This window comes from Oncorhynchus keta, chromosome 18, assembly GCF_023373465.1.
Source record: "Oncorhynchus keta strain PuntledgeMale-10-30-2019 chromosome 18, Oket_V2, whole genome shotgun sequence".
Classification (NCBI taxonomy): domain Eukaryota; kingdom Metazoa; phylum Chordata; class Actinopteri; order Salmoniformes; family Salmonidae; genus Oncorhynchus; species Oncorhynchus keta.
In genome coordinates this window covers 15,525,230-15,552,073 of record NC_068438.1, presented here as the reverse complement: position 1 = coordinate 15,552,073, position 26,844 = coordinate 15,525,230, and the positions used below count along the sequence as shown (strand labels likewise).

The 26,844-nt window shown below is 43.7% G+C and overlaps 1 protein-coding gene across 17 annotated transcripts in view; it reads left to right on the top strand.

Moving 5' to 3' along the window:
* The window catches only part of LOC118373511 (pleckstrin homology-like domain family B member 1), a 121,596-nt gene that overhangs the window by 15,376 nt on the left and 79,376 nt on the right, over positions 1 to 26,844 (top strand). For 15 of the 17 annotated variants that reach the window (XM_035759648.2, XM_035759652.2, XM_035759651.2 and 12 more), the window contains exons 2-4: positions 11,827 to 11,928; positions 14,640 to 14,763; positions 17,947 to 18,117. In XM_035759648.2, coding sequence (XP_035615541.1) covers positions 11,827 to 11,928; positions 14,640 to 14,763; positions 17,947 to 18,117 — 397 coding nt within the window. Of the gene's footprint in view, positions 1 to 8,655; positions 8,811 to 11,826; positions 11,929 to 14,639; positions 14,764 to 17,946; positions 18,118 to 19,676; positions 20,153 to 26,844 lie in introns of those variants that run through there. The other 2 variants (XM_035759645.2, XM_035759661.1) reach the window with 2 other exon arrangements.

Genomic DNA, 26,844 nt, shown 5'->3' with positions numbered 1-26,844 from the left:
CTGGTCATGCATTTATTAGATAGCAGTAGATTGCGGACAACAAGTGTTTTTGCATGTGAAGGATATATTTTTGTATGGAAATGTTAATCCGATCATTATAGAGTCCCTCTTCTATCCACTGAGCTGCTCACTGTAGTTTCAGTATTTGTTGGTGTGAGTTGTTCAGTGAGGTCAGTGCTTGGGTGGGAAATCAGTCACATAACATACAGTCACTCATATTGGCCTTGTAATATGTCTTATGAAGAGGCTATACTGCATTTTAAGACTTAAGACTGTATAATAATAATGACTATATAATCACAGAATGTAAGGAGTGGGACTGTAACCTGGAAGCTTATAAGAAATCCCACTATTCCCTCCGACGAACCATCAAACAGGCAAAGCGTCAATACAGGAGTAAGATTGAATCGTACTACACTGGCTGTAACACTTTTCGGATGTGGCAGGGCTTGCAAACTATTACAGACTACAAAGGGAAGCACATCCGCAATCTGCCGAGTGACATGAGCCTACCAGCGAGCTAAATTACTTCTATGCTCACTTCGAGGCAAGCAACACTGAGGCATACATAAGAGCATCAGCTGTTCCAGACGACTGTGTGATCACGCTGATGTGAGTAAGACCTTTAAACAGGTCAACATTCACAAGCCCGCAGGGCCAGATGGATTACCAGGATGTATTCTCCAAGAATGCGCTGACCTACTGGCAAGTGTTTTCACTGGCATTTTCAACCTATCCCTGACTGAGTCTGTAATGCCAACATGTTTCAAGTGGACCACCATAGTCCCTGTGCCCAAGAACACTAAGGAACCTGCTTAAATGACTACAGACCCGTAGCACTCACGTCTGTAGCCATGAAGTGCTTTGAAAGGCTGGCCATAGCTCACATCAAATACCATTATCCCAGAAACCCTAGACCCACTCCAATTTGCATACTGCCCCAACATATCCCAGATGATGCAATCTCTATTGCACTCCACACTGCCCTTTCCCACCTGGACAAAATTAACACCAATGTGAGAATGCTATTCATTGACTATAGCTCAACGTTCAACACCAAAGTGCCCTCAAAGCTCATCACTAAGCTAAGGAGCCTGGGACTAAACACCTCCCTCTGTAACTGAATCCTGTACTTCCTGACAGACCGCCCCCAGGTGGTATGGATAGGTAACAACACATCCGCCAAGCTGATCCTCAACACGGGGGTCCCTCAGGGATGCGTGCGCAGTCCCCTCCTATACTCCCTGTAGACTCATGACTGCATGGCCAGGACACCATCGTTAAGTTTACCAATGACACAACAGTGGTAGGCCTGATCACAGACAATGATGAGACAGCCTATAGGGAGGAGATCAGAGACCTGGTCGTGTGGTGCCAGGATAACAACCTCTCCCTCAACGTGATCAATACAAAGGAGATGATTGTGGACTATAGAAAAAGGAGGACCGAGCACTCCCCTATTCTCATCAACGGGGCTGTAGTGAAGCAGGTTTAGAGCTTCAAGTTCCTTGGTGTCCACATCACCAACTAACTATCATAGTCCAAACACACCAAGACAGTCGTGAAGAGGGCACGACAGAGCCTATTCCCCCTCAGGAAAATATTTGGCATGGGTCCTCAGATCCTCAAACAGTTCTACAGTTGCACCATCGAGAGCATTGGTTGCATCACTGCCTGGTATGGCAACTGCTCGGCCTCCGACCGCAAGGCACAGAGGTATAGGACCTCTATAGCAGGCGGTGTCATAGGAAGGCCCTAAAAACTGTTAAAGATTCCAGCCACCTTAGTCCTAGGCTGTTCTCTCTGCTACTACACGGCAAGCGGTACCGGAGCGCCAAGTCTATGTCCAAAAGGCTTCTTAACAGCTTCTACCCCCAAGCCATAAGACTCCTGAACAGCTAATCAAGTGGCTCCCCAGACTCTTTGCATTGCCCCCCCCACACCCCCTCTTTTACGCTGCCGCTACTCTGTTGTTTATCTATGCATAGTCACTTTGACTCTACCTACATGTACATATTACCTCAATTACCTCGACTAACCTGTGCCCCCGCACATTGACTCTGTACCGGTACCCCCTGTATATAGCCTCCACATCAACTCTGTACTGGTACCCCCTGTATATAGCCTCCACATCAACTCTGTACTGGTACCCCCTGTATATAGCCTCCACATCAACTCTGTACTGGTACCCCCTGTATATAGCCTCCACATCAACTCTGTACCGGTACCCCCGTATATAGCCTCCACATCAACTCTGTACTGGTACCCCCTGTATATAGCCTCCACATCAACTCTGTACGGGTACCCCCTGTATATAGCCTCCACATCAACTCTGTACTGGTACCCCCTGTATATAGCCTCCACATCAACTCTGTACCGGTACCCCCATATATAGCCTCCACATCGACTCTGTACTGGTACCCCCTGTATATAGCTTCCACATCAACTCTGTACCGGTACCCCCTGTATATAGCCTCCACATCAACTCTGTACTGGTACCCCCTGTATATAGCTTCCACATCAACTCTGTACCGGTACCCCCTGTATATAGCTTCCACATTGACTCTGTACTGGTACCCCCTGTATATAGCTTCCACATTGACTCTGTACCGGTACCCCCTGTATATAGCCTCCACATCAACTCTGTACTGGTACCCCCTGTATATAGCTTCCACATCAACTCTGTACCGGTACCACCTGTATATAGCCTCCACATCAACTCTGTACTGGTACCCCCTGTATATAGCTTCCACATTGACTCTGTACCGGTACCCCCTGTATATAGCTTCCACATTGACTCTGTACCGGTACCCCCTGTATATAGCTTCCACATTGACTCTGTACCGGTACCCCCTGTATATAGCTTCCACATTGACTCTGTGCCGGTACCCCCTGTATATAGCCTCCACATTGACTCTGTACCGGTACCCCCTGTATATGGCCTCGCTATTGTTATTTTACTGCTGTTCTTTAATTATTTGTATTTGAGATTTTTTACACTTATTTTTCTCAAAACTGCATTGTTGGTTAAGGGCTTTTAAGTAAGCATTTCACTGTTGTCTTTGGCGCATGTGGCAAATACAATTTTTATCTGATAATGATCACAATTGACTGAATAACGGCCACAAATAAGTTCTAAAGCATTATGACACATGTATGCTTTAACTAATCAAAGTGTCATACCTTCAACGGCTTTCACAAAGGGTATGATGATCTGTGTTCTGTAGCTCTGCTGTTCCCCACGGTGGAGCAGGTGGTGTGTTTAGCCTGCAGCAGAGAGTGGCTGTGGTCCAAAACGGATAGCTCTGGGCCAGGGCACTGAGCCTGTGTGTTTAGAGCACACCATCAGCTGAGGAAAGAATGCCAAAAACTCTTCCAGGCAATGCAGAGTATGTCAATATTGATATCATTGCTTTATTTTCATTTTGACCCGTGTTTTTTTTAGCTGCTTATGGAACATGTGGTCGGTTGGTTCGACACTCCTATTAATCCTACAGAACGATTCATTGTAAATCAGAAATAGTTCACTTTATAATATGTAACTCGGCATCAGAAGCGCAAGTGACCATTTAGTTGAGAGATCATTGTGCATATCAAATCTCCAATTTAATGTTTAAAACATCTGCATCTGTTGTTAGCAAATGTTAAATGTCCTGGGGGCCACTATCGGGCTTGGAGGCCACTATCGGACCTGGGGGCCACTATCGGACCTGGGGGACACTATCGGACCTGGGGGCCACTATCGGACCTGGGGGACACTATCGGACCTGGGGGCCACTATCGGACCTGGCCTTGGCCTCAGCCCAACAGGAAAAGCTGCCTCTGTCGGCCATTCAGGATGTCCACATATAGTGACACAGGACCGTTGAGTCTTCTGGCTGTCCTTTGTTTGTCATCATCTTCCTCTTGCTGTCACTCTGTTTTTCCTTCCGTGAAGAGATACAATCTCTTATATGGTTCACAGTTCACACAACAAGTCCATCTATTGACTTTCTCAAGGTCTATGTTCTTAAATTATTGCCTGATTTACAATACGGTTTTTCATAGGTGCTTTCATAAGATTTTGCTTGTTAAATGGAGAATTTTATGAGAAAGTACCATCATACTGGCCAGTTTTAGCTATACATGGTGACCATAACTTGAGTTAAATACTGTGCATTGCTCACTAAACATATAGCCATAAACAACACTTTTAGCCATGTGCAAAAGTGGAAACCATTTATTCTGTCTGGGAGGCCACATCCATTGGTGGTATCCCGTATACCAATGCTATTCATTAATCCATTCTTAGATTTCTGTTATGCTTTGAAAGCTTTGGATGGCGTTACAATGAATCGTGAAACACTAAATAAATCCAAACTTGTGAGGCCAGTTATCCAGTTAAGAAGATTGTCTAAACTGAGATTCTCTTTTTTACTATGTTAGACTGACCAACCCCAACCACTGACCCTGATTGGCATTTTACCCTACCCTGCCTATTCCAGATTCCCTTTGTTCTCTGTGGCCTATAATAAACAGTCATATATCTCGCTGGTGCTAAAGAGAAGGAGAGTAGGGAGGGAAGCCTTTGATGCTGTTCACTGTTTAGCACCCTGTACGGTGTACATATTAGGACATACACCCCTCCTGCCTGTCCCAGGTGCCCACTGGGTAGGTGAGTCATCTCCAGCCTCTGTCCTAATGATCGTAATGATGCAATCAGCCCATGTTAAACAGCATGATCTAAGCCAGAGGAGTGGTTAGGTAGAGGAGTGGTTAAGTAGAGGAGTGGTTAGGTAGAGGAGTGGTTAGGTAGAGGAGTAGTTAGGTAGAGGAGTGGTTAGGTGGTTAGGTAGAGGAGTGGTTAGGTAGAGGAGTGGTTAGGTAGAGGAGTAGTTTGGTAGAGGAGTGGTTAGGTAGAGGAGTGGTTAGGTAGAGGAGTAGTTAGGTAGAGGAGTGGTTAGGTAGAGGAGTGGTTAGGTAGAGGAGTGGTTAGGTAGGTAGAGGAGTAGTTAGGTAGAGGAGTGGTTAGGTAGAGGAGTAGTTAGGTAGAGGAGGAGTGGTTTGGTAGAGGAGTGGTTAGGTAGAGGAGTGGTTAGGTAGAGGGTAGTTAGGTAGAGGAGTGGTTAGGTAGAGGAGTGGTTAGGTAGAGGAGTGGTTAGGTAGAGGAGTAGTTAGGTAGAGGAGTGGTTTGGTAGAGGAGTGGTTAGGTAGAGGAGTAGTTAGGTAGAGGAGTGGTTAGGTAGAGGAGTGGTTAGGTAGAGGAGTAGTTAGGTAGAGGAGTGGTTTGGTAGAGGAGTGGTTAGGTAGAGGAGTGGTTAGGTAGAGGAGTAGTTAGGTAGAGGAGTGGTTAGGTAGAGGGAGTGGTTAGGTAGAGGAGTGGTTAGGTAGAGGAGTAGTTAGGTAGAGGAGTGGTTTGGTAGAGGAGTGGTTAGGTAGAGGAGTGGTTAGGTAGAGGAGTAGTTAGGTAGAGGAGTGGTTAGGTAGAGGAGTGGTTAGGTAGAGGAGTGGTTAGGTAGAGGAGTGGTTAGGTAGAGGAGTAGTTAGGTAGAGGAGTGGTTAGGTAGAGGAGTGGTTAGGTAGAGGAGTGGTTAGGTAGAGGAGTGGTTAGGTAGAGGAGTGGTTTGGTAGAGGAGTGGTTTGGTAGAGGAGTGGTTAGGTAGAGGAGTGGTTAGGTAGAGGAGTGGTTTGGTAGAGGAGTGGTTAGGTAGAGGAGTGGTTAGGTAGAGGAGTGGTTTGGTTAACACTCGGAGATGCAGGAAAAAAACATTAAAGGAAAAAATCCTACCGGCTGTATTTCTGTATTTCGAAAGTGACAGTGCATTCAGAAAGTATTCAGACCCCTTGACTTTTTCCACATTATGTTACGTTACAGCCTTATTGTAAAATGGATTAAATAAAAAATGTTGCTCATCAATCTACAGACAATGCCCCATAATGACAAAGCGAAAACAGGTTTTTAGACATTTTTGAAGATGTATTAAAAATAAAACACAGAAATACCTTATTTACATAAGTATTCACCTTTCCTATGCGACTAAATTTAGCTCAGGTGCATCCTGTTTCCATTGATCATCCTTGAGATGTTTCTACAACTTGAACGGAGCCCACCTGTGGTAAATTCAATTGATTCAATTGATTGGACATGATTTGGAAAGACAAAACTGTCTATGTAAGGTCCCACATTTGACAGTGCATGTCAAAAACCAAGCCATGAGGTCGAAGTAATTGTCCGTAGAGCTCCGAGACAGATTTGTGTCGAGGCACAGATCTGGGGAAGGGTACCAAAAACATTTCTGCAGCATTGAAGGTCCCCAAGAACACAGTGGCCTCCATCATTCTTAAAAGGAAGGAGTTTGGAACCACAAAGACTCTTCCTAGAGCTGGCCACCCTGCCAAAATTAGCAATGGGGGAGAAGGGTCTTGGTCAAGGAGGTGACGAAGAACCTGATGGTCTGACAGAGCTAGATTGATGAGGGAAAAAAACAATTTAATCAATTTTAGAATAAGGCTGTAACGTAACAAAATGTAGAAAAAGTCAAAGTGTCTGAATATTTTCCGACTGCACTGTATATATCTTGAAAACTTGATTGCTGACCGACAAAACATTTTAGGAGCATATCAACAATGGACTAATGAAACAAATCTAAAAATAGAGTTTTTGGGTGGAATCTTCCATCCTGCATTTGGTCTTCTTAGAAATACCTAAGAAATAATTGATAAATAAATAAACTTCGAAATTAAAGTTGGTTTTGTGAGTTGTAGAGCTATACTCATGGCACTTAATGTACAGGTAACTGCCAAAATAAAGGAAAGACTTCAGTAAATGTATGGTTCTTGAGTTAATTAAGCAATTAACATCCTTTCATTCTTAAGGTCATGTATGAAAATAATGTTTCCTATTATTTTGTCTACCATGGCTAGAACAAGACATCTCAGTGACTTTGAAAGAGGTGACTCAAATGAGCATAGGGGGTTTAAGGTGTGTGTGTGTGTGTGTGTGTGTGTGTGTGTGTGTGTGTGTGTGTGTGTGTGTGTGTGTGTGTGTGTGTGTGTGTGTGTGTGTGTGTGTGTGTGTGTGTGTGTGTGTGTGTGTGTGTGTGTGTGTGCACGTGCGTGGGGTGGGGAAAGAAAAGGAGTGAGGGAGTTTATTTGGTGTCACGAGAGAGACGATTAGAACAAGGTGGTTCATCACCAGGTGGAGGAGGCAGGGCTCAGAGCTGGCAGAGGAAGATAAACCAGCCATTGAAAATACCATCCTCTCCCTCTCTCTCTCTCTCTCTCTCCCACCTCAGTTCTAATGCCAGTGTTGAGTAATCCTCTGGGTAGGAAGGAACAGGAAGCCAATCATTACCCTGGAACTACAGGACACCATATGAGACTATTCATTTATATTCTAATAGCTATTTATTTCAGATGCATCAGCATTTTGGAAGCTCACAAAGCGTCTCTTCATTTGAAATTCATGCCCATGGGTAGAGAATCTGTGGAGAATGTTGTCCCACGTGCATTCATATACATGATAAAACCTGCAAATGCTGTGTTTGGATGGTAGGGAGAGGATATTCCAGAGCGTAGTTTGAGCGGAGGCGTTACTATATATCCAACTGTTAACCCTGTGGTTAAATGAAGGCATCATTTCATGTAGCTCTTTCTGACACCCACCCCTGACACAGGAATCTCCTCCTCCATGCAGTATAAAGGCCTAAAAAGGATTTTTGACATGACATGACATGATGTCTAAGGAGGTCATATCTTGTTGTTAAGTCGAGGATGTTCAGTTCTACACTACCACTGCTGTTTAGGAGTTTCCCTGTCTTGACTAGGGGACGAAAATAGGGAAGAAATTCCCAAATTCACCAATTTTCCACACTTCTCCCAGATTGTCATCAACGTGTCTGAGTGATTGATTTGTTTGACTCATGGGACAGTCGTGGGACTATTGCCCCGCTATTGCCCATACCCGCATGCCTTCAGCAAGCCACAAGCTCCCTCCTTCCCTCCTTCCCTTTCTGCTCTCCAACTCATATCCCCATCAACAAATATTCCTTAATGTGTGAGGGAAAGATCCATGCATGGTCATTTGAAAACAACGCCTGCCTTTATAGCAGTGACTCCAGGCCGCCATTCTTTGCATTGTTGCTCCTTTAATCTGTGTGCGTGTAGTTAGCAGTGGGCTGGTTCTTTAGAGCGCATCGACAGAGAAAAGGCTGTCAACAGTATTTGGACAGAGAGCGAGAGAGAGATGAGGCTTTGATGAATGTGATGGCATGTGGTGGGAACTGGCTGAGAATAGGGGCTGGAATCAGATCAAACCAGACTAGATCACAGAGATATATTGGATTAGACAGCGGCCTATTGTATGTTCTATCCAGCTCTCCAGTTGACCTACATTGCCTAGTTATTCTCTCTGAGTTGTTGCATGTTTGTATTTCTCTAATAGTGTTAATATACACAGTTTCTGCTTCATGGTCAACTCACTCTAAAGGCTACTTCTACCCCTCATCTTCCTCTCTCACTCTTCCCTTCCCTATTTTTCTCTGTCCTTTATACATTCCTATCTCCATCTGTTATCAGGGCTTGTGGCTGCCAGGCAGGAATGCGGGCTTAGTTCAGTGTAGCAAGCACAGACAGGTTCGTGTTGTAAATGGGAGCAGGTAGCGAATCAGCGGCGATTGTTGAGGTAGACGATACACCAGTAGGTAGAGCTGCTGGCAGGTAGTAGATACTGTAGCAGCTTTGAAGGAAGCTCTAATTCGCTCACTCGGTAGTTGAGAGCTAGAATAATTTAGCAAATGGAGGACGTGCATTTGCTGGACAACTGGCGAAAGGTAATTATTGGATCGCCCTACAACTACACTGTGAGATATGACAAGGAACGTGATGGCTATATCATGAGGTTACTGGGTCTCTCACATATAGTAGTTTCTTAGTATATATGGTCATGTGAAATATAACTTAGATTGAAGTCTTTTGTTCTGATCATAGTGTTTTTTTAATGTTTGACCCTGGGCGAAGACATGGAGGTCGATTTAAGGCAGCCCCCCGCACCTCTCTGATTCAGATGGGTTGGGTTAAATGCTTAATACACATTTCAGTTGAACATTCAGCTGGATAACTGACTAGGTATCCCACTTTCCCTTTCTCTGTTGTCATTTCTATAGATAGATCAGATATTTTAGATAATTTCTTGTCTGAGTTCTATCATGACAACAGGATAAACTTAATGATAAAGTACATTTGAATCTATGTTGTATATCGGGATGCATCAGAAACACATTTTCCAACCCTGCACAACATTTTAGGGATGCTAATTACTCTGAGAAGACTTCCACCCAAGACAATTAAATGTACAAAGATGACCATAAATATGGGTTGGTTAACATTGCTTGTGGTTTTCTCAACTAAATTTGCCCACAAGCCTCTAATTTCATAGATAATGGATGCATACGTGTTTTCTTAGTCTCACATACACTCACTCTCAATTATACTGGTCTCAACTGGTCAATTATAACACGTGTACAAATATAGACATGAAAAAGTATGTATAGCAATCTGTTGTGGGCCGACTCTGTGGACAAGCCAAAAAGCATTGAATAAGAGAGAAATACTTTGTGGGATAAGGGGAGTGGAAGAGAGGGGTGGATGTAGTAGAGACTGATGGGAGGGCAGACAGACACAGACCGACAGACAGACAGAGACGCAAGGCGGCTGATATGCATTCCTCTGGATGTGTCAGGTCTCAGGGGAGATCACCCTGTGTGTGTGTGTGTGTGTGTGTGTGTGTGTGTGTGTGTGTGTGTGTGTGTGTGTGTGTGTGTGTGTGTGTGTGTGTGTGTGTGTGTGTGTGTGTGTGTGTGTGTGTGTGTGTGTGCACATATGTTTGTGTGGGTGTTCGTGTGTTCGTACGTACAGTACCAGTCATTCAAGGGTTTTTCTTTATTTTTTACTATTTTCTACATTGTACGATAATAGTGAATAGATCAAAACTATGAAATAACACATATGGAATCATGTAGTAACCAAAACAGTGTTTAAAAAAAATCTAAATATATTTTTGATTCCTCAAAGAAGCCACCCTTTGCACACTCTTGATATTCTCTCAACCAGCTTCACCTAGAATGCTTTTCCATCTGTCTTGAAGGAGTTCCCACATATCCTGAGCACTAGTTGGCTAATTTTCCTTCATACTGTGTTCCAACTCATCCCAAACCATCTCAATTGGGTTGAGATTGGATGATTGTGGAGACCAGGTCATCTGATGCAGCGCTCCATCACTCTCCTTCTTGGTCAAATAGCCCTTACACAGGCTGGAGGTGTGTTGGGTCATTGTCCTGTTGAAAAACAAATAATAGTCCCACTAAGTGCAAACCAGATGGGATGGCGTTTCGCTGCAGAATGCAGCCATGCTGGTTAAGTTTGCCTTGAATTCTAAATAAATCACAGATAGTGTCACCAGCAAAGCACCGCCACACCATCACACCGCCATGATTCACGGTGTGAACCACACATGCGGAGATCTGTTCACCTACTCTGTGTCTCACAAAGACACGGCAGTTGGAACCAATAATCTCAAATTTGGACTCAGACCAAAGGACAAATTTCCACCGTTCTAATGTCCATTGCTCGTGTTTCTTGGCACAAGCAAATCTCTTCTTATTATTGGTGACCTTAGTAGCGGTTTCGTTGCATCAATTTGACCATGAAGGCCTGATTCACGCAGTCTCCTCTGAACAGTTGATGTTGAGATGTGTCTTACTTGAACTCGGTGAAGCATTTATTTGGGCTGCAATCTGAGCTGCAGTTAACTCTTATGAACTTATCCTCTACAGCAGAGGTAACTCTGGGTCTTGCGTTCCTGTTCCTCATGAGAGCCAGTTTCGTCATAACACTTGATGGTATTTGCGACTGCACTTGAAGAAACTTTAAAAGTTCTTGAAATTTTCCAGATTGACTGACCTTCATGTCTTGTAGTAATGATGGCCTGTCGTTTCTCTTTGCTTATTTCAGCTGTTCTTGCCATACAATGGACTTGGTATTTGACCAAATATGACTATCTTCTGTGTGCTACCCCTATCCTTGTCACAAGACAACTGATTGGCTCAAACGCAGTAAGACAATCCACAAAGGCACACCTGTTAAGTGAAATGCACTCCAGGTGACTACCTCATGAAGCTGGTTGAGATAATGCCAAGAGTGTGCAAAGCTGTCATCAAAGCAAAGGGTGGCTACTTTTTGGGTTACTACGTGATTCCATATGTATTATTTCATAGTTTTGATCTCTTCACTATTATTCTAAAATGTAGAAAATAGTAAGAATAAAGAAACACCCTGGAATAAGTAGGTGTGTCCAAACCTTTGACTGGTACTGTATGTGTGTGTTGGCTGAGTTTTATAACAGGGGACATCAGCATTATTTGTGCGCAAACGTTGTCTGTCTCCCTGTGTGTGGTGTGTGTTCTCATCTAATGAATCACATTACTGACTCATCCTGGCTGAGAGGGGCTGAAGAGGGAATCCCAATCAGCAGTGTCTGTCTTTCTCTAAGCGTACTCATTGATAACTTGTAAGGTCTGACTTTTCACAGTCCCATTGGCCATGCCTAGTTAAACATTCTGCACCATTGTCTTTCACTTGCAATGTATAGAACCGTGCATGTACAGTATAAATGCCACATAAGACAAGACTTGACTGAAGACAGAGACACAAGGAGTAGATTAAGTGTTCATGTTGCCTTTTGTAAACAGCAGGAGGCAGTAACGGCAGAAGCCCTTTGAATCCTTTCATCGCTGTTAGTCTCCTTTCTTAGATGATCCTCTCACAGGTGTGTCATGTTTTGTTCCACAGGATCTTCATGTGTCAGAGGGCATGATCGACAACGCAGTGGATATGGACAGTCTGAACAGGAACTTGCCTGAACGCGGATGGCAGACCCATAAGGTGTTACAGGTGAGGTGTGTGTGTGTGTGTGTGTGTGTGTGTATATATATATACTGAGTATACAAAACATTAAGAACACCTGCCCTTTCCATGATATAGACTGACCAGGTGAAAGCTATGATATCTAATTGATGTCACTTGTTAAATCCACTTCAATCAGGGCAGGTGAGGAGACCGGTTAAGTAAGGATTAAGTGTTGAGACAATTGAAAAGTGGGTTGTGTACGTGTGCCATTCAGAGGGTGAATGGGCAAGACAAAATACTGAAGTGCCTTGTAACGTGGTATGGTAGTAGGTGCCATGCATACCGGTTTGTGTCAAGAACTGCAACGTTGCTAGTTTGTGTGTATTGTAGCGGTATTTATTAGAGAGGGGTAAAGAAAGATTTTGTTTGGGTGCCAGGCAGGTATTCCCCATGTCGAAAGGAAAAGAGTAGAATAGAGAGAACCACTACCAGACCCATACACATCAGCAGACGAGACTGCCTAGAGTGTAGCCTGTTTACCAGATAGCCAGTGGAGAGAAAAGAGAATACACACCATATAAAACCCACATCACAGCACAGGGGTAACCCCACCAAGAATACCTCATACAATAATACTAATGGCAGAGCAATTGAACAGCAACTTCATAAAAGAAAGAACCCAGTCATCAACAGAGGATTTGCAGTAATATGTATTATCGTCCAGTGGAGGAGGGCAGAGGGTTTGAATGTGGGGGGTGTTCATCGACACAACAAAGGCCTTAAAGATGTCCACAATCTTCTCGGCCATATGTCATTAGTACACCCCACCTCAATACAGTTCAAATAACAATACACAACTTACAAGCAACCTCACTTTTAACTAAAATGTCCACCCAAATACTTCTGGCAGGGCAATAATAGTCCAGCTCTAATGAACTTCAATGGGAAATGCATTTGAAAAAAAACTTTTCTGTCCACCTTTATAAACTACACACGCTGAAAATAAACCAAACTTCTGCAGCATAGCACACACAATCAAACTGTCGCGCCAACCAAGAGCTCCTCCCCAAAGATCTGAACGAGCTGTCTTTATTTCCTCCTTCCTTACTGCTGATGCGCTCTTTGTGAACCTGCCCTTCACTACCACTCTGTGATGAGTGTTCTCATAATGGGGAGGGGCACTTGGTCTGTGAGGCCATTGTGTGAGCGATACTAAAAACTTGGCAAGTGACGTTGGAAACAAAACGAAATCCTGTCTGTCATCGTACTATGTAATTTGGTTTTATTTTTCCAATGTCAAACCATACCCGCTGCATTTTCTCCTCTGGATAACTGTGTCCACTGATGTGGCATGTCAAGGCTCCCTGAAGACTAACTAGATAAGAGAGAAATGGGTCTGTGTACCATTTACATTCAGAGCTCTAACTAGCCACAGTGGGGAGCAGTAGCACACAGGAAACTGCAGCTGGGTACCACTAACACAGTAGCCTATTCTGACATGCAGGAGAGAGACAATGATTAAACCAGCATAAGATCAAAGTGAAAAATATCAAAGAGAGGCTGATAGAAGAGACTGAACTTGTTACAGTAGGCCTTTGCCCTATCAAGCAGGAAACACTTGGATGCTCTTCAGAGAGGTCTTAGTAAGGTTTATTGGGGTTGTGTTCAGTAGGGCACACTGTCGCAAAACAAATTGGCAACGGTAAAACTTTTTGTCCCTACTGAACACCATCCTGATGACAAAGAGACCCTGTGGCATTTCAACATTTCATCACCACTACCTGCTACAAAATGTTGGCATGTGATTAGGCCTATTACTAGTCCAAAATGTAATTGCACTATCCCTCAAAGCACTCATGGGCCCTCATCTAGTCAAGTCAAGGCTATACAACAGACTCAAAGTAGCATGCCATACATTGGGCTAATGATCATTGGATTCAACCATTTTACTCCCTCTAGTCTTCTACAGTACAATGTTAGAGTAGCCTTGGCATCAAATGAATTAATTTTGACAAAAAATGTCATGCAAACCCCACATGTGCAATACATTCAGGGAGATGCTATGCTGATGATGACAAAGAGGTTCTTCACAGCTTAGCTCATGTATGTCTTCCAGGAGGTAATGTCTCTTAATTGCAGTGCTTCAGTGGTTTCCAGCGAGTGCTGTTACCATGACAACGTTTCCTTCTCCCAAAGCCGCATGCTGGTGTTTTTGCTCTGCGGGCATAACTAGGCTCCCTCACAGCTCACACTCTCTCTGTATAAAGCGATATGTAAACAGCCCCAGCAGTCAGCTCGAGCAATGCCACCACACAGAGCAGACATTCATACAGGCTGGATGTCCTTGGGCTATGAAATGAACCGTAATGTAGGCCTGTGATCCAGTGTAGCTGCTAAAACAGCACTAAAACATATTGTTCTCATGAATTGAGAAGGAATGAAAGGGATCATTCTGAATAGCCAACACGGTCATATAATATCATGTTATGTACTGGCTGTTCGTCTGGATAGTGAACATTTTTGTGTGACTATCTTTTGCAGTGAAAGGGAGCATCCATCCATTTGGGATGCATTAATGGTTCGTCAAAAGGCCAACTGTAGCTTGAGGGTAGTTGTCTCTATTCTCTACCCCATTTAGCTTTTCCAATAACATTTGATGATATTAAGTCTGCTTCCAATCATTAACTTATACTGCCATATGAGGCCAAATGGAGCTAATACAATGATAATTGAGTCTGTGACCTTTCTGTTCGTAGAGCACGCCACTGGATCTGTTTGAGAGTGGCAAGGCGCTGAAGGTCCAGGCAGAGCGCCCCCATCTGGTCAGTCTGGGCAGTGGCCGTCTCAGTACGGCCATCACACTGCTGCCCCTTCCCGAAGGTGAGCTAATATTGCTTCTAGGAATGTGCATAGGTGAGGTGTAAGAATTTGGTTGGTCCTTACACCGCTTTTGCTCTTTCATATGTGTGCTTTTGAACAGTGAGGATTTCATGCACACACACACACAATGGAGCACAGAATACAAGAATATGCACATGCTCACACATCAGCCCCAGGAGCATAAAACTGACAGTGGCATGTCCTTCACCCTGCAGTGTTCACTTCAATACCACTAGAACCTCTATTGGCTAAACCCCAGCCAGAAACACACACACACACACACACTCACAGTGTTTTTTCTCAAACGTATGCTTTGGCCACCAATACGACTAGAGGATGAGTTAACAGAATAGGAACTTTTAAAAGTAAGATTTTCATTGGCCAGTTGTGGCTACCCAATGAGCACGGGCTAACTAATATGCACAGGGGTCCATTGTCGCAAGGTTCCGTTGGCTCCATAGCGACGAATGACTACATGGCTACGTTTGCATCAACTATGGGTAACTACCACAAGAGTTTGGACTTCTGTTAACGTTAAAAAGAGGGAAGTACACAGTGTCCTTCGCCCTCATCCCGGAAGCAGCTAGTTATTTTCTGGTTGTTGACAAACAGTTTTCTATAACAGCTTGCTTAGCTTTAAAGAAGTAATTCGTCAATATGGAACCCGTGCGAATTGGGTGGCATGATCACGGGCTACCCAATTCGCACAGGGTCCATTGTTAGCTAGGACATCATGTCGTAACTTTAACAGAAGTCCAAACTCTAGCGATAGCTACCCATAGTTGACGCTAACATAGCCACCTAGAGCAACGTAGTTTTCAAAACAAAGTCATTCTTTACTATGTGGCCGACGGAACCTTGCTAAGAATGGACCCAGTGCATATTGGGTCGCTCATGCTCATTGGGTAGCCACACAGTTACTTTAAAACTGCAACATTTTCTCTCATCCTCATGGCAACATGTGTAGAATAGCATTACAAAACTACACACTTTTCTCTCTGCCCCAAGGCAAAATGGGTTGAAATGCAGGTTAGTCATTTTTCTGGGGGGCCTTCCAATTATCTTTCCACTTATACTGTGTACTCAAAATACCCCTCCATATACCCCTCAAAATACCAAAGAGAGGCATAATAAGTCATGTCAAACTGTCTGGAATTGCAGGAAATGTTTGAATTTGTATTTATTTAATTGACCCCATGGACTCTCTGTATACTATTCGTACCCCCCAATTTCTACACCATAATTTGGCCCTGACCTCAACCCTCACCACCAACCCTCCCTAACACCGCTTTACTACCCTCTCCCCACCTCCTGCACTGTCCACCACCCCTCCCTAACACCGCTTTACTACCCTCTCCATACCTCCTGCACTGTCCACTACCCCTCCCTAACACCGCTTTACTATCCTATCCATACCTCCCGCACTGTCCACTACCCCTCCCTAACACCACTTTACTACCCTCTCCCTACCTCCTGCACTGTCCACCACCCCTCCCTAACACCGCTTTACTACCCTCTCCATACCTCCTGCACTGTCCACCACCCCTCCCTAACACCGCTTTACTACCCTCTCCATACCTCCTGCACTGTCCACCACCCCTCCCTAACACCGCTTTACTACCCTCTCCCCACCTCCTGCACTGTCCACTACCCCTCCCTAACACCGCTTTACTACCCTCTCCCCACCTCCTGCACTGTCCACCACCCCTCCCTAACACCGCTTTACTACCCTCTCCCCACCTCCTGCACTGTCCACCACCCCTCCCTAACACCGCTTTACTACCCTCTCCCTACCTCCTGCACTGTCCACCACCCCTCCCTAACACCGCTTTACTACCCTCTCCCCACCTCCTGCACTGTCCACCACCTCTCCCTAACACCGCTTTACTACCCTCTCCCTACCTCCTGCACTGTCCACCACCCCTCCCTAACACCGCTTTACTACCCTCTCCATACCTCCTGCACTGTCCACCACCCCTCCCTAACACCGCTTTACTACCCTCTCCCTACCTCCTGCACTGTCCACCACCCCTCCCTAACACCACTTTACTACCCTCTCCCTACCTCCTGCACTGTCCACCACCCCTCCCTAACATCACTTTACTACCCTCTCCCTACCTCCTGCACTGTCCACCACCCCTCCCTAACACCACTTTACTACCCTCTCCCTACCTCCTGCACTGTCCACCACCCCTCCCTAACACCGCTTTACTACCCTCTCCATACCTCCTGCACTGTCCACCACTGCTACCATTCATCCTGGGAATTCCTTTCTCCATGCCCCTCTCTGTCTGGAGTTCTGCAGGGAGTTGGGTATGGAATGCACTGAGAAGGCTCCATCCCAAATGACACCCTATGCCCTATATAATGGCAGCTTCTTCCCTATGGGCCTTGGTCAAAAGTAGTGCACTTTATAGGAAATAAGGTGTTATTTGGGAGGCAGCCTTGGTCCAGAGGGGAGCGAGGATGAGAATGTGTGTTGCACTGTGATGTGACATTCCACTGGGTTTTCTCCTTTTATCTGGAGCCCCAGTAGAGATGAGGCTGGACAGGGTCACTGTTGGGCAGAGGGAGGGGGTTGTGAAGGGTGGAATGGGATTTAGTTACAAAGCATTTCTGTTTTTTAGCGTGTCTGCCTAATTTAATGCACGACTGCTGGATATGACATTGACTCCCGCCATGAGTTACAAAGACTTGTCCAATGGACTATATCAGAATAAAACAAGATTACGTAATCATTCACTTATTTTGAAGGTTTCACTTCTCTTGCAAGTTATTCTGTCACGTAATAAATAGGTAACTTTGGTAACATAATGAATAGGTAACTTTGGTAACATAATGAATAGGTAACTTTGGTAACATAACGAATAGGTAACTTTGTCATTATACAGTAACAACATGGACGTTGAACACAATAAGTAAAACACTGTGGTTGAATGTCAATTTACAGCCACTAACAGCCACAGTCAACACACAGCCACATTCTTCTCTTGGCAACACAGTTTGATGAGAGACTGTTTCTATGAACATTGAGGGATCATTCTAGCCTGGTAGTCAAATATTTTAGTGCTTCTTTAGCCGTCTCTTTTATTTGAACAGACAGATCAGGCTACCACCAGGCTAGAATCCCTCAGTTCCAGTGTTCATCTTTTGCTCATACTCTTCTGGGTGTTGCTCCTGAAGGCAGGACCACGTTGGGCCATGGGGCGATGGACATCAGCATCCAGGGCCCAGGAGTTGCCACCCAGCACTGCTACATAGAGAACCGGGCAGGGATCATCACTCTCCACCCCTGTGGGAACCAGTGTGCCATAGACGGGCTTCCTGTCACCAAACCGGTCCGCCTGTCACAAGGTATGGCTCCTTACAAACAAACTGACTTGTGGAAATAAACCTCATTGGTAAGGAGTCTGTTTCTGCATACCTACAACTCTTATTGTCATCTATTATAGTAACACATTCAACATAGAATAATGACGTACAGCAACAGACGCACATACTGTTTCAAGATGATTTGACAAAAAACAAACATGCAATTAAACATTTTTATGTGATATTGCTTTGGTCATTGAGAGGAACTCAATTACATTCCTGGACTAACCAATGCACATGTGTGCAATTAATGCCAAAGATCGATGCCTATTTGCTAACTGTGTAACCAGCACTTACAAACCCCAAATCAATTAAGATGGGAGTATTAGAGTCAAGAAATCCATTCAGTAAATGCAAATGTGTGCCTTTTCTAAACACATCGATTGAGAAACAACCACACGTTGCTGTGGGACTGTAGTGAATCATTTGTTACCACAGTGAACTTGACTGTGCTCTCAAGCACACTGGGATATTACAACATGGCTGGAAGGAAGCCTATTGATTTCCAATACATCACATTCTTTCACCCGGATGTCTGAATTTATGCTACAAGACCAACAGAAAATAAAGCAACAGGCCCTCCCGCTGGGAGAGTCTCTATGACATTAGTCATAGTACTTACAGTATCTCAACGGCTTCTTGGCTCCATAGAATCACAGGAACTTGATAGTCATAAACTAAAAAACAGTAACGAGAGAGCTGGAGTTGGAGGCTAATGATGACACTGCCTGTCTCCTGGCATTCCCCAACCTGGATTTTCTTGTAAATCCGAGCAGGGACATTGCTATTTTTATTCCACCCCTCTTACCCCAACAGATCCCTTTTTACCCCTGGGGGTAAAAGGTCAAATAATGATTTTTGAGGGAATCATGGATATATGTATATTTTTTGGTACAAAAAAATGAATTGTACTGGTGAAGAAAAACTTCAAGACCAAGGTGGTGTCATTGATTGTGCTGACTCAAGATCTGTGTAATAATATGTAGAGATGAGTTAGTTGATACTAGCTAGATACCTTTGACACTGTGGCGGTCATATTATGTAACAGGCATCAGTGAAAAGATGGAATTGCTACTGTCATTCAAGATGCAGAAATTCCTTGTTTTTTTCTGGGTGAGTGGTAAGCTATTGAAAAGAATAGACTGAATCCAGACTTGAAAATTGGGTTGATATTACATTTTCATCTCAGAAGGTACAGTATTTACATTTTTCTCTGATTTATAGCACAGAGCAGTGGTCCTGTGAAGAGAGTATGAGACATATTGAGGGCTTTGTTTAAAGCTGATTGTAGGATGTTAACATGTGAACAACAAATCCATTGAACCCTTCCCCATAATAACTTGGTAGTCAGTCAGTCAGTCAAACAGACTCAGAAGATACTAAACTAATACTGGAGGAAATGGGTGAGGTTGATTCAGATGACAGAGATTTGGGATTGCACATAGAAACTCTGACTCAGGGTTAGTGCTCCTCTCACCCCACCCCACTGAGCCCCCCCCTCCCACCACACCAAACCCTTTTCTCTTTCTCTCTGGGGTGGATATTAGTTTGAGCCTGTGTCGGAAACAGCTGTTCAACTTCGACCATCTCTCCTGCTGCAAGGAGCCCCGGCAAAACAAACATGCGGGTGTAGTCCACTGCTATAGTGACTGACTGATAAATAGGACGTTGCGCGAGGCTGCGTTGGAAGGAACAATATACAACGAATTATAACGCAACATATTTAATGGATTGTATGCTTACAGTACGCGTTGGATGAACCAACTGTTCTACAGACTGCACTACAAGACAGGTGGACAGCGTATTTTGTGAAAACATAACGTAGCCTATGTGAGTAGCCTGTGGAAGAATACTGACACATATTACCATAACAAAGGAGTAGTCAGGACAAGCCCGCATTGCCGCTCTCTTCTTCTTCAACAATCATTTTCCATTCAGGAAAAACACGTGGCTGTTTTTAAAGGAGCAGCTGCGATGTTAACAGCAGAGGGCAAGAGGACTTTCATTTGGATTTAAAGTAAGTGTTATAGTCAGAATGAAAGGTAATGTCTATGTTGTAGAGTATTGCAGCTGTGTGAATTTATTGTATCTACCAACTTTTTGCAATTGGTTAATCATCAGTTGTAAAAAAAAAAGCGAGTTGCTAGATTCGTTACAGGAGATGGGTGACGTGACGTACAGTAAGTATAACGTTGTAACATTCAAATGATACATTGTGCCCTAATCTCGAAAGTAGACATTGTCTCCGTTATTGATATCGTAAAAAAAGATAATACACCTGCACCAGTAAAGTAACATTGACCTGTTGTATTAATATTGACAGCAAAACATACACAAGGATAAAATCTGTAGCCAAATCCTCCACTATGACAGGGCAGTGATCTCTTTTCATTTTGGCATGGTCACCAGGTGCCTGTATACTGTTACATTTCTATTCCTGGTCCATGAGACCTAAGCATGCTGTTAACCCTGTCTAGAATCTAGACGCAGTCTATTCTCATATTTGCAAACCCACTCAAAACTCCCCCCTCCAAAATCTGTCATTTCTGACACATTGCATTGACCCCCCATTGCATGCATAAAGAGACAGGAGGTGTACCACCTCTGCAAACAAGCATCAGGCTGCCCTAAAATTCACTCCTTGTTTACAGCTCGGTGAGCCACATATCCTGCTGCTCATGCTTGGTTGAACCTGGACTCTTCTCTTTGTGAGGCCACATCCACAGAGTGAGGATAGAGAAGTAACCCATAGCCATCTGTTTCACCGACCTGACCAGCAGGAGTATTTATTGTCTTATGTTGTTCTGGCAAAAGGAGGTGAGGGAGGGAGTGCGAACAGTGCACATATGTTACTAGACACCCTGACACTTCATTATGCCACTCACAGGAGATGGCAGATAGTTTCAGGATATTGTATCTGGGATAAATGTTATGGAATAGATTTCTCAATTATGAAAGTATATGAAGAGGGAACCTGAAATCAGTATCAATGGTGTCAAATGCCACATTCTATACTGTAAGGGGTTGACTATCTCAAATTAAGTGGATTGTGTCTTACCAAAATACTTGACTGTCACCATCATTCATTTTATTCATCACAAGCTTAAAATGTCTCATCGGGTATTGCTGTATAGGATACCGCTACCCACTTTGGAAAGCGGGCAGACGTCATAGTTATGACATGTATTGATATACCAACTCAGTTATGTTGGATATGCCAACTTCGTTATGTTGGTGAAAATAGAATGGTCACATGAGAACTTCCAGTGCTTTCCTGTGTATCTCCTCTCTATCTCTTGGTATGTGTGGCTGCACTTTATGGTCTCTGCATTGGCTAAAGCTTTGAGTGATTAACTGGTGAGCTTGAAAGTGTCTGGCCTTTCCTTAAGCAGTAAAACACAACAATGCCATGGCAACTGTCTTGCTTACTTTTTGGCATCCCTTTGTCCAGTGTGTCCTCTGCTTTAGAGATATCTGACACTCTAGGTTTAGTGTCTGGTCTTCTGTGTTTTATGATGACACAGTTAAATGTGAAATTGTCAAGCACTGTGAGCTTAAATGATAGTTAACTAGTAGTAAAGGAATGGAAATACATTTGGTCTTACTACTTACTATAAGTTGATTTATTGATTGATTTTAAAGTAATGAAAAGTTTATCTGAACTTGAGATAGTAGTTCAGGTTAGTCACAGATGGAGGGTCAGAGGGACTCTTTCTTTGTGAAGCCAACTGAAACTCAGTCGACCTCTATTCTTCACACATGCCCTCACGTAATCACAATTCCAAGTATTTGCTCTTAACCCAGTTTCCTAGATCTTATTTCAGTGGTCCCAATAGCTTACTTTCCAAGGCTTAATAATGAAGATCGTTTTTGGCTAACTATACTAAAATTAAATGATGATATGAAAATGCTTTCATATCGTTGCTTGGCAAGGGTTTAACTCCAGGGAATATGGTCTCAATTTATTTTACACTACAGTGATATAAACCAATGTAGTACCCCTCAGGTACACCAACCCAACCTTCTCCTATGGTTTCTTTCATCTACCAGGTTTTCATGAAAGAATATCTCTTGAGGAGATTTGAATCCCTGCCAGTGTCCAAGTGTTTTCAGGGAATAATGGTCTGTGCTCTTTGGTGTCACTTCTAGTTGTGTCAAAGTTACCTTGAAGTAAAGACATATCCACACCCATCTCAGACAACCTCATCTGTGATTTTCTGTTTAGAGTATTGAAAATATAGTAATGTCAAGTAACCCGTTGACTTCTCGCAATCAAGTCTTCTACTTGAGTAGGCTACATGGTACCTTTTTTGCTGTAATTGAATAACATGAATATGGTAACTTGCAGAGAAAACCCCATACGAGATATGAAAGATGTACTTTGGAGCCATTCCCAAAGTGCACTCGCTGTGATGAGAACCCATGAGTTCTGCCAATATTGGAGTGTTAAAGGATAACTCTGCCTCGCAACGTTGAGAGAATCAATCTCGCTGATTAACTGTGAAGATCTTGGCTGCGCAGCCCCCGTTCTCTTCCAACAGCCCCAATGAATTATCTTCTGTGAAGGTTTTTTCATTTACCATTGAAGCATGTCCTCTCCCAAATGATGTAATGAATTATTATTTAAAAAATGGCAACGTGTCATATTTTACTGTCAGGTTGTTTTTAGCAAACACTTGATTAAACGTTATTGGAATCTCTGAGATGTTTGTCTCTGATAAAAAAGGTTCTTCACTTCAAATCTGGGGAGAGCTGAGAGCATATGGAGTGATGAGTGGAGCAGTGGCGGACTGGGACCAAAGATTGTCCCTGGAATTTCTAATTTCTAACACACCGGCCCATTATTTTCCTTGAGGACCCCACAATGGCCCATTATTTTCCTTGAGGACCCCACAATGGCCCATTATTTTCCTTGAGGACCCCACACTGGCCCATTTTTTTCCTCGAGCCAGATAAGTATAATTTTGCACAAAAAAACAATGTTAGACAGGGCGACTGGTCTAAAAATTGACAAGCCCATCTGGCATTTGCCAGAAATATCAGATGGCCAGTCCACCCCTGGAGTGGAGAACCCAAGGATCTATTCTACAACCCTGTCACTGGTTTAGTGCCGTCGCTGTCTATACTCTGTCATCTCCTATGATTAACCAAAGGTGATTGACTAGGGAAGGTCCAATGGGAATGTGACCCCTACAAGTGCTCTAGTGGAGGTCTCCATGGACCACCTAGGGAGTTGGGTTAGGTATCTCTGTAGTCTGATTTGGCATAATTGTGGTCTGGTTAAAAGACAGCAAACTGTCATTTGCCCAACAACGCTGTCTCAGTAGAGATAAGCAGAGGAGGAACCCCTAGACAGAGGCACAGTGGGACAGCATGACGAGGGCATTGTGGTGACGGAAGGTGCTGCAATGAGGAGCTCACACCCTGAGGTTTTTTTTAAATGTAAGGGAGCATTTTTAGTTCAGTGCTGTGATGCCAAAATATTAGCAACATCCACACAGTTGCTTATCATATCAACAATGTATACTCAATGTATACTCTACTCTTAGTAGACTGCTTATACAAACACACACACACACACACACACACACACACACACACACACACTGCCATTAGTTTTCCCTGGTCAGGTCACATGGTCTGGAAATACGCCGGACCCTACTCTTAATACAGACAAATTGTGAATGAAGAGAGTAAGTATGGAAGCTTTCAATCTGCAGACAAATGTTCACTTCCAGGTAAGTCTGATGACAAGAGGCAAACAGTAAATGTGGACGATTCTTAGTATGTTGATCTGTTGTACTGCCAAACCAACATCAAATTATTCATGATATTCATTCTCAATGTGTAACCACCATCAATCCATTTTTATTTCTGTATGCAAATTCTCCATTTATCTATTCCTCTGTACATTAGCTATAGCTGCAACAAACGACTGCTATATTTATTGAATTCCAGAACAGTGATTGCCTGGGGACCTTGCTCATGGTATTGACACACACACACACACACACACACACACACACACACACACACACACACACACACACACACACACACACACACACACACACACACACACACACACACACACACACACACACACACACACACACACACACACACTGTAGTTTGGAAATGGTGTGACACACACAACACTTGACACACACACACAAGATGACACACACATTCCACACACACACACTGCTGTAGTTCAAATTTTATTTGGAAATGCAGTGTGAGTGAGCATGCTTGTCTTCTAGTTGTGTGGTTTGCTGACTACATAAGGATATATGAATGAGTGAACCTGCCTGTCTGATCCTTGATGGTCTGCATGTGTCACAGTCGTACTCAGCTGTAGTAACATTATATAAGTAGCATTGTTTAAAGGCTAGCAAGATGAGTGTCTGACATTGTGTTGAGCTGCCACCCTCTGCCTTGGGGTCTGTTTTTGTGTGTGTGTACCTCGCCTTCATTGAACAGGCACTCATTCTGTATTTATTCCTTGAGTTATTATTTTTGATAAGGCGGTTTTCTCTTTTTTTTTTTATCTCTGCGTTGTTGGGAAGGGCCCGTAAATAAGCATTGTCCCGAGGTTTTAGCTACCCTCTCCACTACTGTTCCATCGATGTCTGGATAAAGTCCACAATCACCTGTTGTTTACCAACACAATTTGATTTGATTTGAATGTATGTCTGTGTGTGGGGGGTGTCTGGTGCAGCAGGCACTTTTAGTTAACTCTCACCGGAAGCTCCAGACAGAGAGGGGCACACGGGGTCCTACGGCTGCCGAGATCTTTGGATCAGACTCCCTGAGGGGAAAAGAGAAAGAGCTTCAGGAAGAGCTTCAGTCTTCTTCTGCATACATCAGCCCACCATGCATACTGCTTATTCGTCCACTGCCTGTGTTCCAATAGAGCTGAGTTGTACAGCTGTAATGGTACAGTAAACAAGGCCATGTTAGCCTGACAGTATTTTACTGTTGTGGGTTAGGGTTCTGCATTCACAGTTCATATCTGCATTCTGCACAGACTACATGCTTTTAAATACTTAATTTTTCCCTAAGGATCACTTAATCGGAATGGCTGATTAATTAGGACCGATTTTCAAGTTTTCATAACAATCGGAAATCTGTATTTTTGGGCGCCGATCTTTAAATATTTTTTTTTGCTGATACCTTTATTTAACCAGGCAAGTCAGTTACACACATTCTTATTTTCAATGACGGCCTAGGGGCGGTGGGTTAACTGCCTCGTTCAGGGGCAGAACGACAGATTTTCACCTTGTCAGCTCAGGGGATCCAATCTTGCAACCTTACAGTTAAATAGTCCAACGCAATAACGACCTGCTTCTTTCTCGTTGCCTGTTACGCAAATGCAATAAGCCAAGGTAAGTTGCTAGCTAGCATTAAACTTATATTATAAAAAACAATCAATCATAATCACTAGTTAACTACACATGGTTGATGATATTACTAGATATTATCTAGCGTGTCCTGCGTTGCATATAATCTCACTGAGCATACAAGCATCTAAGTATCTGACTGAGCGGTGGTAGGCAGACGCGTAAACATTCATTCAAACAGCACTTTCGTGCGTTTTGCCAGCAGCTCTTCGTTGTGCGTCAAACATTGCGCTGTTTATGACTTCAAGCCTATCAACTCCCGAGATTAGGCTTGTGTAACCGCTAATAGCGGGCGCTGTTGTCGTTGTGTTTCTGGTTCGAGCCCAGGGAGGAGCGAGGAGAGGGAGGTAAAGCTATACTGTTACACTGGCAATACTAAAGTTCCTATAAGAACATCCAATAGTCAAAGGTTAATGAAATACAAATGGTATAGAGGGAAATAGTACTATAATTCCTATAATAACTACAACCTAAAATGTCTTACCTGGGAATATTGAAGACTCATGTTAAAAGGAACCACCAGCTTTCATATGTTCTCATGTTATGAGCAAGGAACTGAAACGTTAGCTTTCTTACATAGCACATATTGCACTTTTACTTTCTTCTCCAACACTTTGTTTTTGCATTATTTAAACCAAATTGAACATGTTTCATTATTTACTTAAGGCGAAATTGATTTTATTGATGTATTATATTAAGTTAAAATAAGTGTTCATTGTTGTAATTGTCATTATTACAAATAAAAAAATACGGTGTGGTGAAGTCAGGTAGGAGACCTGCGCCAACTCCCCGTGCTTACCGTGGAGAGAGAGGGACCGGGCAGGCACCGTGTTATGCTGTGAGGCGCACGGTGTCCACGGTGCGCAGGCATAGCCCGCAGCGCCTCGTATCGGCCGGGCTAGGTTGGGCATCGAGCCAGTCGCCATGAAGCCGGCTCAGCGCATCTGGTCTCCAGTGAGTCTCCTTGGGCCGGGGTACATGGCACCAGCCTTATGCATGGTGTCCCCGGTTTGGCCGATTAATCGGTATCTGTCACGTTCTAACCTTAGTTCCTTTGTTTTGTCTTTGTTTTAGTATGGTCAGGGCGTGAGTTGGGGTGGGCAGTCTGTTTGTTTTTCTATGTTGGTTTTTGAGTTTGGCCTGGTATGGTTCTCAATTAGAGGCAGGTGTCGTTAGTTGTCTCTGATTGAGAATCATACTTAGGTAGCCTTTGTCCACCTGTTTCGTGGGTGTTCATTTTCTGTTTAGTGTTTTTTCATTCACCTTACGGGACTGTTCGTTTGTCTTTCACTTTGTTATTTTGTAT